The sequence below is a fragment of the Schistocerca piceifrons genome, chromosome X (genome assembly GCF_021461385.2).
Source record: "Schistocerca piceifrons isolate TAMUIC-IGC-003096 chromosome X, iqSchPice1.1, whole genome shotgun sequence".
Taxonomy (NCBI): Eukaryota; Metazoa; Arthropoda; class Insecta; order Orthoptera; family Acrididae; genus Schistocerca; species Schistocerca piceifrons.
The window spans coordinates 396,605,925-396,622,644 of record NC_060149.1 but is presented as its reverse complement, the minus strand read 5'-3'; the positions used below and the strand labels follow the sequence as shown (position 1 = coordinate 396,622,644).

General features: G+C 38.2%; 1 protein-coding gene across 1 annotated transcript in view; it reads left to right on the top strand.

Annotated features, from left to right (window-relative positions):
- The window catches only part of LOC124723147 (hemicentin-1-like), a 754,903-nt gene that overhangs the window by 677,798 nt on the left and 60,385 nt on the right, over window positions 1-16,720 (top strand). Inside the window, exons 52-54 of the mRNA XM_047248337.1 lie at window positions 2,959-3,177; window positions 7,257-7,383; window positions 10,187-10,383. Of these exons, the coding sequence (XP_047104293.1) occupies window positions 2,959-3,177; window positions 7,257-7,383; window positions 10,187-10,383 (543 nt within the window). The remainder of the gene's footprint in view (window positions 1-2,958; window positions 3,178-7,256; window positions 7,384-10,186; window positions 10,384-16,720) is intronic.

Sequence of the window (16,720 nt, the reverse complement as noted above, 5' to 3'; positions counted from 1 at the left end):
ACATTGTGCTGGCTGAACACAAAATGCTGGGATTTACATTCTGCCACAACTTTCCTTGTGATGATTGCTGATAATATTTATTTCAAACGTTTCTATTATCCTGTAGAATGCCTGTTCCAGTAACCAGTCATAGATTCTAAGTAAAGCGGTCATCATGGCTTTACTAGCCATGGTGCTGCTGTAGGTGATATGCTGTTACCTTCTTCCAAACTCTGAAATGACTTACCATCCAGTTATAGGTGGACATACAGTTTTACATGGGTTCCAAACCACAGTGCAGTTTTTTCACATCAACAAATATCACCAGAGGTGAAAGAAGTGATATTTGATAGACAAAAATCCTAAAACTGACTGGGGATCAAATGCAAAACCTTTGGATTTCTAGTCTGGCATTTTACAGCCGAGCCACTGAACTACACTAATACATCCTTGGTTCAGTAATATTTTAGAGAAATTTATTTATTTGTTTGTCCATATAAATCTCTTTTTCAGTACATATATCATACACAAGATAGCGGACAGGAAACCTTTTTAGCTATTGGTTTTACAAGCATCAAACATACGTCATTTAAATTTTTATGACAAATTGGATCTATACAGTTAATAATTACATATTTTATTAAGCACTGTACATTTTCAACTTATTTACCGTTCAAGATACAAATTATATTTTTTCTTGTATAAGATACTGTGAGATTGAATAGTAGCAATTTTGTAGAAGATAGGCTGTCACAGACTTTTTGAAGTTCTGTAGTTCAGAAAGAGATTTTATATGTCATGATAATCTGTTGTATAATTGTATAGTTTCTGCATGATATACACCTTTTTGGCATAAAATGGTGTTACAACAACTAACATGTAATGTCACTCTCTGACCTGGTACTGTAATCATGGACACTTGTTTTGATAAGGAAGGTCTTCTTTTCTCAGTATTTTTATTTTATTTATTTATTTATTTATTTATTTTTTTTTTTTTTTTTTTTTTTTTTTTTTTTTTTTTTTTTTTTTTTTTTTTTTTTTTTTTTTACAGCTACTTCCAATGTATAAATGCAGGGAAGGGGTAAGATATTTAGATCTTTAAAGAAAGGTTTACATGGTTTTCTGCTGCTCACTTGTTACATTATTCTTATAATTTGCTTTTTGTTTCCTGAAATCTGTTATAGTCTGGTGTACATTTCTGCAGCAAATGATACCACACTTCAGTATTGAAAGTACATGAGCAAAGTTTACAGCCCTAAATGTTTCTGCATTAATATTGTTGCAAAGAATGGTAGTACATAGCTAGTCTTCCTAGTTTTGAATTTAGGTATGTGATATGAGAGATTACCATTTAAGATTTCGTGATATGAATCCCAAGATATTTAGTTTCAGTGAGCTCTAATGTTTTGGTCATCTATACATGTTACTGGTTTTGCTACATTTTTGTTTTGATCTGTGTGGAAATTCATGAGTACTGTGTTTTGGGGGATCAACTATTAGCCTCTTTCTGATAAACCATTAAAACACTTCTTTCGTAATATCTTTTGCAGATACAGTAAGATTTTCTTCTTTATTTCCTTCAATCAATAGACTGGTGTCATCTGCAAACAGTGCTGGTTCAGAATCCCTAATGTGCAACAGAAAATCATTAATGTATACCCAAAAAATAAAGGGACCTAAAGTAGAGCCCTGTGGAACACCATACCTTATTCCACATGGTTCTGAAAGGTGTACCTGATGTTCATTTCCTTCCATGCACTTAATTTCAGTTACCTGAGAGTGATTTAATCCACTGATTTGGCACACCTCTCCCACCATACCATTCAAGCTTTCTCAGGAGCACAGAATGATCAGTCACATCAAAAGCTTTTGTTCGGGCGAAGAATAAACTTGAGATTTTCCTGTGGTTGTCCATTGCATTTAAGACATAGTTTATCAGATTGAAAGTGGCTGTTTCAGTTGACCACTGTGGCCTGAAGCCATGTTGATATTCAGAAATAATATTGTTCTTGTTGAAGTATGTTGTTAGTTGCGAAAGGAACACTTTTTCAATAATTTTCGAAAACTCTGACAGTAGTGACCCTGGCCTATAGTTCCCCATACACTGCGGATCATCTTTTTTATATAGGGGTATTAATTTTGCAATTTTCAGTTGCTGTGGGAAGACACCACGTGGTAGGAATGAAATGGATATGTCTAGTAAAGGAGAGAGTATGTGTCTTGCTGTTATTTTAATAATATAATGTGGAATATCATCAATACCAGTTGAGTAACTACTCTTCAGTAAATTAATGGTGTTTAGGAGTTCTGTTGGGCCTATTGGACTGAGGAACATGGATATATTATTTACTTCAATTGCTGAAAGATCATTCAGTATTGTATTATGTGAGTTACTAAATTTTTCCTTCATTAATTATCCAGAAACAGTTCCATAATAAGAGTTTAACTTGCTTTCAACTACCCTAGCATCAGTGACATTCCTGCAATCATGTGATATCACAATATTTTTGTGAGTTGTCTTCTTTCCTGTAAGAACTAAGTGCATTTTCGAAGCTTACAAAAATATGTTGAGTATGTAATTTTGTGTGATTTTCCAGCCTATAGAAATATGTGTCTCAGTATGTTGAAGGCTTGAGCCACATTTATTACTGTTAACTGGCTAATATTCTAGACAGTATATTTTTGAGTTTCCAGTCTCTGTCTGGTGCCACAAACACTGTCTTTGCATCACCCAGGCTATTACATCTTTTGAAATTATTGCTCATTTACAAGTATGGCCAGTGAAGCCATTGACTGTTATGCATAAATAGTGATAATGGAACTGGGAACACAAAAATATACCATCAGTCAATCACCATGAGAAATCTACATAAATTATAAGAAATGTTCTGTGTACTCCCATTCTTATATAATTAACAACAGCATGCACAAATAACTTTTAACAGCATCAACAAAGAATATAAGTGTATTTTCTTTCAGTTTCAGGTAATGAGAACTGGGATTATGATGAGTTTGCAGAGTGGACAGACAGTTTTGAAGACAGGAACAAATACATGCCACATAATTTAAATGTTAATAGGCCAGTCAGACGACCTAAAAAACCTAGAACTCATCTACCAAAACAGCTCTTCAGAAGTCTCACTAGCCACAATGATGACTGTGAGCTAGGCTTTGCAGTTAAGAATGGCATTTGTGAAGGTATTGTTATAATTTTTTCTGCAAGTATGTGCCATATACAATCATCTAACAAAACTATACCTTCAGATGAATGTTGTTCCCTCTTCTTGTTTTTGTAATATATGATTTATGGATCAAATTTTATTTTGTGGTATATGTATGTCTAATGTGTTCAAAATATGAATTAAAATATCAATTTCAGTAATGACATGGTAATAGTTCATGAAAGTACAAAATCAACAGGTAAGCTGTGTTATAAGTAGCACTTATACATGTAATATTTGTTACTCTGTGACTATGATGTACTGCCAAAACTGTCAAAGTTTTTTTTTCTTTTTTAATGTCAGTGCAGTACTTTTTATTCTTTTTTGTCTATGGCACTGCTCCTACAGGTATTCAGCACACTATATGATTTGCTTAAAATCAACACATATCATCTTACAATATACAAAATGATTGTCAGTATAATGTCAGCACTGTCAGCAGTAGATTGATACACTTCACAGTTTCGTGGACAGAATTTTGGCCAGTGTTTACTTTCAGGATGTGAAATGGGTAGTACTGCCGATAGGCAAATATGAAAGTAAAAGTGATACACTTCCTAATTCTAGAATATGCCTTCCTTGGGGAGTAGGAGAGCTTGATTTGAGTACATTTAAAGGAAGGTGGGATACATAGACACCAGGATGAGAGGGAGCCACCTATATATAATAAGGACAAATGGGGACAATGATGAAGGGGGTGTTGTCAGAGGTGGTACATTGTTAAACACTTTGCCAACTACAGTACAGAGATGTTAAGGACAGAGAGAGAAATAGTGTTTCTGACCAGAGCATACTTCACCAAGTCCTGTGGCTGTTCAGATTATGTTGTTGGTTCATTCCTGTTACAATAACATTACTGAGATAATTTGTTCACCACAATAAATGTTGTTAGAGAATGTTACAGAGAGAGACAAGAAGAAATGTGGAGATTTTGACAGTGAAAACATGCATGTGTAGGCTATAATCTGTTTACTGGCCACAGAATTGACCAATTTCAACTGTGGGTCATTTTAAAGCACATATTTTAAGCTTCATATGTCATTTCACATTCTTGAAGATTAAATATGTGCTTGAAAATGACCCACAGTTTAAATTGGCCAATTTCATGGATAATTAACAGATTACAGCCTACTTTGGCCATATTTTCATTCTCAAAACACATTGAGGCTGTGGACCCCTAGAAAAATAAAATTTTAAAATGTGGAAATATATAAAGAATATTAAGATCTAATGCTCATAGAATATGTAAGAAAAAGAAAACAGAATGTCTGGAACCAAACTTTCAAGAGATAGAAGTACTATAGGAACAGAACAAAACAAGAAAATTCTGCCACACAGGAGTAACGACGAGGAAAAATTTTTAACCCACACAAAATCCATGTAAAACTAAATGTGGTAAGATAAGTAGACTAACAAAAAATATTGAAGGGATGGGTAGAATATTTTGAACATGTGCCCAATACCAACTCAGACCAGGTATCAAGAGATCCACAAGAAGTGGAAGAGAATGTAAAGGAAAGAGAAGAGGGAAGGGAAGAACCAAAATGACCAACAATGCAACAGGTGGAGTCAGTGATATATAAATCAAAAAATATCTATGCACCTGGTGGAGATGGCATAGTGTTAGAACACATAAAATTTGGTGGACAATCTTGAACACATGAAATACATGCACTAATTAATAACATAAAGATTTTAGCACGTGAAAATTAGAGGCATAACTTTATTGAATACAGCATACAAGATATTTTCTGGAATGCTGAATGGAAGGATAAAAAATTTTGCTTAACATATCCTTTGAGAATACCCATGTAGCTTCTGACCAAAGAAAGGCACCCCTGAGCAGTTGTTTTTCACTGGAAAAAATAATGGAGAAATTTCATGAATATGGCATAGATCTCTACTTCCTGTTTGCTCATTTTAAGCACGCTTTTGATAGCATTAATAGACCAGCATTGTACAAAGCACTAAAGGAATTTGGAATCTGTGACAAGTTTAGAATGTCATTTGAGTTAACAATGAAGGGCACAAAGGCAAAAATAAGGGTGAACAACAAAATGACGAGGATGAAGTGAAACATGGTGATGGTCTCTCTGCAGTCCTGCTTAACTTAGCGCAGCACAATGTGATACAAAACAGACAAGAGAAGAACAATAATTACAAAATACAGTCAGATATGTGCATATGCAGATAATATTGCAATTGTGGCAAGAGATGTAAAACCTCCTGAAGAAATACATGAAATAATGGAAACAGAAGGAGCAAAAAGTGGCTTTACTTTAAATGAAAATAACACAAAATACATGGTAATGTCCAATTGTAAGGCCAGAAGAACATCACATGACCTGAAGGCCTCTAATAAATGTGCTAAACTGCTTCCATTACCAAGATGTCCTTTTAATCAGTAATAATAATATGAGACAATGTATTAGAGACAGGATACGAGCAGGAAACAGAGTCTATTATGCAAACTTATATGTATTTAAGAATTCTCTTATTACAAGAACAATCAAGTTAAGAGTGTACTATTCCCTTGTATGACCAGTTGTCACACTTGGGTCAGAAATCTGAATGATGAGAGAAGTAGATATTAATAAACTAAGGGCATTTTAAAGAAAAGTCCTGCAAAAAGTTTATGGGTCTGTGGGAGAGGCAAATGTTTGGAGAATAAGGTAAATACACAAGGCATACACAAGGAAAATGTGTAACAAAATTTATTAAATCTCAAAGAATATGCTGATTAGGACATATGAAAAGGATGACAGAAGACAGGATGTCTTTCCACCAGAAGGGAGGGCCAACCAAGAGCCAGATGGCTGGACAGAGCGTTGGCTGACCTTAAAAGAGATGGAGATCTAAGGATGGAAGAGAAAAGCAGAGAACAGCTGTATGGAGAAAGACTGTTGGGAAAACCAAGGCCCATCGAGGGCTGTAGTGCCAAAGAAGTCAAAGAAGAAGAAGTATATGTTGTTAGTCTGTTTCATAAATTTTTGGAATTTGCTGAAACACATGAGAATCCACAGGGTAACCTGTTATATCAATAGAGCCCAAAAACTATTTCAGCAAGTCTCTACAATGCCTCATCTGCAGAAAATTGTGAGCAGATTTTTGTGAAATAGATTTTAGAAAAAATGTTTTCTTAAGAATCCATTTGGTTTCTTTGCATCTACCACGAGTGAGGCCCAGTCAGTAGCAGAAATGGATCTGATAATTTTTGTTTCTTGTGATTTTCCACTTCTTGTTTTGGTGTTTCTTTGAAAGTAAATGGAACTAATTGAGCCCTACAAAATTTTGGAGTAGCTGTTGGTGTAATTGTAATTTATGTTTGGAATTGAGTTGTGGACTGCAGCCAGTGGGGAAGAGTAATGCAATCACTATGCAAAGATCATCTATTTCAGTGAAAGGAATGGAAGCAGAGATTAGAATTATTTAATTGTGTACTGAGGAACCAAACATGGTGAGAGTAACTAAGTTCAAATACATTTACCACATCTGGTAAATTGGCTACTATAATTTCTACTGTTTATCCTACTTTTTGTATCAAACTTGACTGAAAATTTCCTGTTTATTCAAAAACATGAACTATTTGCAACATTTTCCCTAAGGACAAATTGACTAATTTCAATCCTTCCTGTCAAATTTCCCTATTGGCATGTAGTGTAAGAGAACAGATGTTTTTATTGCCATTTTACACAAGAGATGATCATTGAATTGTAATTGTTGACACAACTACCTATAATTTTATTGCCTTCCAAAGTTTTTGTGCTTATATACTTACAAAAGCACACTCTTCTTATTTTGAGTGTATTTGTGTGTCTGTAATTTCCAAATCTAGTTAATAAAATATAGACTCATGAGAGAACACCACTCAGTAGATACAGCAAGTAAAGTCAAAATTTGATAGCTGGCTTTTTTTTTATATGCCTGTCCATTGCACAGCATCCTGATATGATGAGTGGTGGTCTGCCTTAATCTCACTTTTTACATTCCATTCAGTATATGCAATTATATTCAGATTTAGCTTAGTACATATTTTGGTATTATGTTTATTTACAGATATTAATGAATGCAATTCTGTACCAAAAGTTTGCACAAATGAACAGACATGTCTGAACAAGAAAGGCTCATATCTCTGTTTGGATACACCATGCCCTGAGGGATATGAGAGAGATCCACATACAAAGTAAGAGAATTGATATTAGTTTTCATTGCTCACTTACGTGCTATAAGACAGGCATTCAACTTATATAAAACTTTGTTGAATTTTTCTATTAGAAACTGCTCATCTTGATAAAAAAGATAAATTCATGACAAGCTGATTGGTGATTTAAAACTTTGTCTGCTATAGATATGCTTTCTGCACACCATGATGAGTACTGATTTATGTAATATGTTGAAATGAGCTGTATATTTACTAGCTATTTCCTGTCAGTAGTGGGCAAATCAAATCAGAATTTTATTGATACAATCAGGAATGACGAATTTTTATAAGCAAGTGTTCCAAAATATATGACACACGCAGGTACAAAAAACAAGCAAGGAGGAAACAAAATCACTTACTGAATCACTAAAGACTGAAGACTCACATTAGTATGATAAAGTATGAAGTAGACTTATGAAGATCTGTCCTCCATACACTAGTATTGTGCTTGGTCACCTGTCCAATATGTATTTCAAGTGTGATCAGTTTCCAGACATATAATAAAGCTCTTAAATAAAATGATTTTACAAAAAGAAAGAAAGATATAATGCAAAAATTATACTCTAATAGTCTTGCTAGCTGTGTTCATGAACGTTTTAGAGAATGTATTGAAACTCATTTTCATATTTCTTTGTGAAGCAGTTGCAGGACAAAGTTGAAGTGTGTCCTTTGCTTCAACAAAAACATCTGACTGTCAGGAATGATGTAATTTTCTGTAACCGAGACAACACAGCATTAGAGGAAAAGCTGAAAAATGATTCATTTCTTATCTAAACTATAGGACACAGCAGGTTGTCCTCCAGTGTCAACGAACAAATTTGAATCTCACTTGGATTCTGATTTGTATAGCAAATTTCAGCAGCAGACTTTTACCAGTTCTGAGACTTTTTGGAAGGCCTGGAGATAAGTTATGGTTATCTGTCATATTACTGTGGGATACCCTATATTAGTTGAGGTATGGCTCTAGACAGACTTTTTGAGCTTCAGAGTAACTTGCAAATGTTGATTTACTACAAACGCTTTATGAACGGCATTCTTAAACTTCGGAAAATCCTCAAAGATATGCATTTATTCATGTAAATATACGCTGAAATAAGAAATGGGTGAAACGTAGCCAAAAACAGTATCAAGAAGGAACTGTCCAACCTAGAGAGATGACAGAATGTGAAGACTGTGCAGTCATCAGAGAGGCATTCAGAGCCCCAGATTCATCATTGTCTATTCAATGACCACAAGGACCATTAACGGGTAGGTCACAAAAAGGAGGATGAGCTCACGATGCCCATTGCACTAACTACCATTGGCCTCTGCTCACCAACAAGCTCATTTGCAGTGGTGTCAGGCACATTTGGCCTGGAATCTCATTGACTGGAGTGGAATTGCCTTCAGTGATGAGTCCCTCTTCGAACTGAGCCCCAATGATGAGCAAATAGATGTCTGGAGATGCTCCAGAAGGTGTTGGGCCAACATGACTGTCGCCCACCATACAGCTCGATAACCAGGAGTGTTGGTCTGGGATGCTATTTCATTTCATATCAGGACCCTTTTGGTTGTCACCTTCAGCTCTCTTACAGCACAGCAGCATGTCAATACTATTTTGTGCCATGTTTTGTTATCCTTTCTGGCAAGCCATCCTGGGCTTATATTTCAGCAAGTAATGCACCTCCACATATGGTGAGAGTTTCTACTTTTCATCTTCATGCTTGCCAAACCCTACCTCGGCCAGCAAGGTTACCAGATCTCTCCCCAACTGAGAATGTTTGAATCATTATGGGCAGGGCCCTCCAAGCAGCTCAGAATTTTGATTATATATCATCCCAGATGGACAGAATTTGGCATGATATCCCTCAGTAGAACATCAAAAAATTCTGATCAGTCAATGCCAAGCCAAATAACTGCTTATATAAGGGGCAGAGGTGGACCTATGTGTTATTGACTTGCTTGATTTATGAAGCTCTTTCTCTTGAGTAAATCATCCACTTTTTTATTGTAATCATTTGTTTGTTTTGTATCTTCTGTGCTAGATTAGATGTCCATTTCATTTCAATAGATTCATAGTGATGAGATCCTCCAGGAGGTAGAACATGTACACTAGCAAGCCAAAGGTGAACATTGTAATGTTAGTTTATCCCATTACAAATATGGTAGCAAACATTTTTGAGAACAAAAAGCCATGTTTTCTACAAGAAGTGACTAACAATGCAATCAAAGTAGGACACAACACATGCCAGCTGTCTCTAATGAGGAATAACTAAAGTAGATCATCAAGATGCAAATTCTGATTACCATTTCAGGAGTCTGTAATGATATGAAACATTTCAGTCACACAACAAAATCAGGAAACCTGATTGCACAGGAATGTACACTGCTTGGATACCAAGGGTCTTGCCCAGATAGATGCATGGTAATAATACCAATAATAGGCTTGTTTTTGGCAAGACAGTTTAGCACTTACCGAGGAATAAGTTCAAACAGTGAAACAATATAGCTGATTGTAACTTCACAACAGTTTTATCAGGACTGCAGTGCTGCTATGTAATTCTCCTTAAAATTTTAATATATCAGTTAACTTGTTCCTTGATATGATTTGGCACTGCACTTTCATATTAACTGGTTAACTTGAAAAATAATTGTGACATCTTGATACTGAAAATCAATCAATGTTTTTTTTTAGCTGAATAAACTATATAGTTGCTTATTCATTGATTTGTGCTATTCGTATGCATATTCCTGCTGTTAGGATGTAAGTGATGATACATATTTTCAAAAACAATATTGATTTTAGCTACTGCCTGATCTATTGTGACGAACGGCACACATGTAATGAGGGAGCTAAGTTAACACAGACCGTTAGCTTCATGGTTCTGACACCAGAGACATCTTCCATACAACCATATCAAGACTTGATGCAGTTTTCTGTTCAAGGTGATAATGGCAAGCAGTTACCTCGTACGAGGTACCGAATTGTTGAAAATGAATTAGGTAAGCAAATTTTAATTTAAGATTACAGTAACAAAAGATCCAAATATGTTATAGGTATAATAGCATAAAATTTCAAATTGCAGCAGCAAAGCAAAAGAAACTCTGAGAGAAATTTCAGATAAGTTTGAGTTCTCATCGTAGCATACTACCTAAATAATTTCTCGTAATAAAATTAACTTCCTTGAGACAATCTACTTGGAGTCTACTAGAGTAAAGTCCATAAAATCTGTATAATTTGCAAATGAATTTGACACCCTCAAAAGAGGTGAAAATACAGGTAACATTTTTCACTTACATCTTTATTATGTTCTTTTTTTAAAAAGAATATTGTCCTATTTTTTTTGTTTTTCATTTTCTTGACAACATTTTGTGAATTACGTAGTGACCAGTTGCATGACCAACTAGCTTTTGTTCATATGGTCTCATGGAACCTAACGAACTAATTAAATAAAAATTAAATTGATTTATATCTGTAAAGTTCTCCTCAGTTATGTTGAGCACAAAAAGTTACATGTGATATAAAAAACAATTCAGAATAATGCTGGCACAGTATGCATAAAATACCTAACAATTATCACTACTGAATGAGTTTACAAATGCTAATTGGTGCAACATAATGGAACAACATTACTTAGTAATATAGAGTGACTTTTTTCATGCATCATTATCTCCACCACCACTACATTTCTCATAATGCATCCACCACCTTGAAAGAGTAAAATAAAGTCTATTCTCGGAATTAGTACTCTTTAATTTTCTTTTGTCTAAAATTTCTACAATTAATTGGTTCTACTCTTCTGTAGTGATCCAAAATAGCATCTCAGATTAAAGAGTAAAAGATTTATCAATAGTGAAATCACAATTATATATCTTGAATGATACGACCAATTAAATCATGATTCTCATCCTCAAGATAACCTGTTATTAACTATCACATTGAGACTTCATAAATAATTAAGCCTTCAGTATAACTGAGATAAATGTCATTACAAACTGTGCTATTTGCATGATCTTTCTCTTACATGTGGTTGCTATTTCTTGTGTTTCAAATTGATTTGCCATTGATTCACCCTCTGGAATATACTTGTTCCACTGTGTGATATGTGTAATCATGTCACCTTACTCCACAGAAGTTATATTAAAATTACAGGTTTTCACATTTCCGTTAACAGTACAGAAAGCATATTATTACTCAGAGTAATCCAATAGACATACAGCACATAATTACTATTGCCATTCAGTAGTTTAATTACACTCACACAATCTTTTAGTACCTGCTGATAAACTTATATTCAAAAGTAAGCATATTCAGAAAGTGGAGCATACATCTCAATCACGATGCTGAAATATTTATGGGGCAATATGGAGCTGAATCACAATACAATTTGCATACAAAAGTGTCCAAAATATGGAATTAGAAGAGTTCTTAAATGGAGGATACATATTTAGAAATGAAACAAAATTGGGAAACCTCTTACATGAAGGAAAACACAGTTAACAGGAGAAATGGTTAACCCTAGCACCAAAAATTCTTGTCAGCATCATGGCATACTTTCTATGATGTGGCTGAAGTTCTCCATTGGTTGCTGATTTATTCCCTTGAAAGGGCTCTATTGTGATGTGGATTAATCATCGGTGGATATTGATGTGATGCAGTTTACCTGCTCAATGCATTTCTCAAATATTCCATATGTTCTACATCTGGATTCCTCATTGGGCACCCCATGCAGTGGATATCTTCACCTCCATACAGTTTATCCAAAAGAGGTTTATGAGACAGGTGTATTTCATTTTCTAAGAAGTAGTTTGGACAAACTACACATCTAAAAGGCAAATTTGTGGCCATAGTACCTTTGGGAATTAACAATGTTCCTTCAACCTGCAATAATGATCCAGCTAGCCTCCGGACTTGTATCTGTGTAGAAGCAAAGTGCTAATAAATCTGTATCTGAGAGAATTCTAGTTGTTTACCTACAATCATATCCTATTCCCTCACTGGTGACGCCGTTTTTGTGTAATACGTGTCCGAGTTGCCGCCCGAAGGTTATTTATGTGCCTACCATGTTGGGTTTCTTCGCGATCGCGAGGGCTGTTGTTCAGCTTCAGACAACTGCTTTTCAGCACTCACCGCCACCCAGATTTCAGCAACATCTTTCCAGCACTCCTGCCGTCATAGTGGACATGCCACAAGACTCTTCGGAATTTCTTCAGCCAGAACATGCAGTGGAATTCATCGAGTGCTGCCAGTTTCTTCCAACCGCCAATGGTCGTGGACTCTGGCTTTGTTAGACTAGACCTTTCCGCATGTTCTCCACAGAGTGTTGTCCAGAACATTCCTACTCCTGTGTCGAATGCACAATTCAATACAGTTCATGGTGTCGAGCGAAGTTTTGCTACTTTGGAAAATCCAGTAGTAAATTCAAACTTGAATCAGTTCTCGCCTCGTGTGTATCCTTCCACGCCGGCTAGTCAACAGGTGGTCAATGCTAACCAAACAGCAAATATCACACCGAGTGTGCATCCTAGTGGACATGTGTGGGATCCTTGTGTTGCTTCTAATCAAGTCAACAATTCTGTGCTGGACAGTAATTACCCAGACATCTACAACCAGCCCCACCACTCACGGTCGAGTGAATACAGTGTGCATAACGGACATTACCGGCGTACTTAAGTACTTGTGGCTTCTCTCTGAGCTACCACATCAATGAGAATGCACATTTTGACTATGATCCTCACACTGTTCAAGCGTCTGTCACTTCTCAGCACCCCCCCCCCCCCCCCCCGGCGTCAAGTGAATTTCATGATACCCTCATTACGGGACGCCAATAATTTGGACTCGCTATCTTCTGCATGCTCTACTTCCATCTGAAGAAATAGGCACACCTCCACAGTGACTGCAGTGCCGAATCTGCTGAAATGACCAGACTTCAAACCTGCTCACCCGGAGTTCTGGTTTAACCTGGTTGACCAAACATTCAATGTCTGTGCTTTGGACAATGACACACGCTTCACTTGCCTCATGAACCATCTTCACAACCACGTCAATTTAATTTACGAACTGGTCAAAGCACCCACCCTAGCAGGGAATTATCATGTGGTGAAACAGATGATACTGGAGAGCGTCTCGCAAACCAGGAGAGAAAATGTGTGACAGCTCATCTACGAAGAGTGTCTCGGCGACAGGTCTCCATACCAGCTGTGGTGGTGCATCCATCTTCTCGTGGATGAGCAAGTTATGCCTGATGACACGCTCGCAGAAATCTGGACAGAAAAGCTGCCTTTGCCTGTCCAGACCACAATCTCTGCATATGAAGATAGGCCAGTAAATGAATGTTTACACGCCGCCAACAGAGCATACTCCGCCAGGCAACGTGAGCACCGTGCACTGCATTCTGGACGTGACCGCACTAAGAAGCTTTCTGACACTACGCCCTTGTCTGGTGCTGCTAATAACAAGTTTGTTAAACTAGCTGCCCTGCCTGCACCTTCAACTCCCTGCAATGACAGTGCACCGGCCTCTGTGGAAGACTCTGGGTCACATACTCCGTCACCTAGCAATGACCCACAGGAGCACAGGCCCGCCCAACCTTACTGTTTCTTCCACGCAAGATTCAGGGAGCAAGCTCACAAATGCCAGTCACCGTGTTCTTACCCAAACTCCAACTGCAGGTAGGCTGCGGTGCCACCTCCTGCGATGTAAACAATGGGCACCATCCAACGTTGCATTCCGTTTCGGACAACAACAGTAAGTGTGGTCAAGTCTATGTTCGCGATTTACAATCAGGTGTATGTTTTCTGGTTGACACTGGCACAGATGTCTCTTTGCTGCCAGTTCACCTAGCAACCAATAAAGTGCAACCACACAAAACAGTACTTCGTGCAGTGAACTTGCCTACCCTACACTGTTCGGGTTCTACTCTGTATACAGTGAAACTTTTGCCCGAGTGCAAGCTGGAGTGGACGTTTTTAGTGTCAACAATTGAAGAACCTATTCTCGGAATTGATTTCCTCAAGCACTATCAGTTGTCACTAGATTTTGTGCAAAATACTGTGTTTTACCCCCCACTAAACAAACATATTCCTTTCACTCCGCCAAGTGACAGCTCGGCTAACACCAAACATGTGTGCTGTGCTAAGAAGTGCTTAAACCTATCCTTGGAGCTGCAATATTGGACAAACAAGTGGCTGGTCGAGTGCGCCAAGTCTTCGAAGTTGCAGATGGAACATATGGAAATGCTGCTGCATCTCCACAACATACACCACGAGTTGGCCACCACACAACAACGCCTCGCAACACTACAAGCAGACAACTCGTCGGCTACAGACAAGGTCAGTCTGTGCCAATCTGGTGTTCCCGTGCCCGCGCACATTAACAACAATGTTGTGAACTCTGTAAACTGTGTCAGCACCCCCTCTTGTAATGACGGTGTATGCCCGAGTGCTCATGTTCCTTGCGTTCCAAATGGACAATTAACTTCCCAAGCTCGTGGCAATGAACTACGGCCATCTGCTGTTTGGCCACGCCAACCCATGCCTACAGCACTTCTAGCGGCATGGCCTGCTACCAAGAATCAGTGTACCAATCTCGCCCATGTTAACACACGTGCGGCCTTTATGCAGCCTACAAGCGGTTGGCACACCTGTACTTCCGTGCCCTCAGCGCCACAGCTTTGCCCATCCGCCACCACCTGCTCTGCTTCACGGACATCTGACTGTTGTGCCGCGTCATGTATTGCAGTAGTCACTAATGGCACAGTTCATCAGCTACGTCTAACTGATGGGCCACCCATATAGCAATGCCCACGCCGCCTCAAGCCAGAATTTATGAAAATTGCAAAAGAACAATTAGATGATCTATTACAAAAGCGAATAATTGAACCTTCTTCCGGTTGCTGGGCTATTCCTATCCTGTTTGACCAAAAGAAAGATGGTACTTGGCGTATGGTCAGAGACTATAGGCATTTAAATGCCCCCACCATCATTGATAAATATCCGGTCCCACACATTGCAGACTTCAGTCATGCGCTCGCAGGTGCAAAGTACTTCTCTGTTTTGGACTGTAAGCACACATTTCATCAGATTGCTATGGCTCTGGAGGATATTGAAAAGACTGCCATAACCACTCCCTTCGGGCTGTTTCAATACAAATTTATGCCGTTTGGGTTGAAAAACGCCCCCCAAACGTGGGAACGTTTCATCAATCAAACTTTATCCCATCTAGACTTTTGTTTCATATACATGGACGACATACGGATTTTTGCTTCTACTTTGGAACAGAGTAAGGAGCGTGTTCAAGGCGTGACAGATATTTTAGCAGCCGCTGGTATTGAACTGAACAATAAAAAGACTCAATTGCACCAGTCATCCGTCACATTTCTAAGTTATGTTGTATCGTCGGATGGTCTGACACCACCGCACCACAGGACAAGATCCAGCCTGTTCTCGAGATGCCACGCCCCCAGACCTATTAGGAATTACACAGGTTCATCGGAACAGTTAATTATTACCGTAAACATTTGCCAGCCACTTCTGCAGTGCAGGCTCCTCTCACATATGCTCTCGCTGGCCCACAAATTTCTGGCACCCACCAGGTCCCATGGACACCAGACATGGACAAGGCATTTAACGAATTCAAACAGCTGTTGGCCTCCATTGCCACTATTGCTCACCCACCTGTAGACGCCACAATGTTTATCACTACTGACACTAGTGACAATGCTGTCGGCGCAGTACTGAGTCAGACATACAATGATGTTATGACCCCCCCCTGCAGTTTTTCTCAAAAAAGCTAAACAACGCGCAGAGAATTACTTGCAGTTTATGAGGCCATAAGACACTTCAGAACTGATGTTGAGGGACGAGATTTCTATGTGCTCAATGATCACCATTGGTTCCTGCCATAAAAAATCCTGTGGCCCCCACAACGCTTTCATGTCATCGATTAGATCTTGCAATTTACAAATGACATTCGCTACATCTGATGAGTGGATAATGTGGTTGCTGATTTTCTCTTGCGCGTTGGTGCTGTCACATCCTTAATTGACTTAACGGACCTACCTCGGTTGCAATCGGCAGACCCCAATACCTTGCAGTTAATTTCGGACCACAGCTCCTTTCTCCAACCGGTATGCTCTACTTTACCTGGCATATCTGACTTAGTGTGGTGTGATAATTGACTGGTATGTTGCGGCCATTCATTCCTAAGCCCATTCAACGCCAGGTCTTTGACGAATTACACACATTAGCACACCCCGGTGTCAAAGCTTCCACCCGTCTGGTATCTGAATGGTTTGTCTGGAGAGACATGCGCCGCGACTGTCAGTCTTAGGCCAGGGCA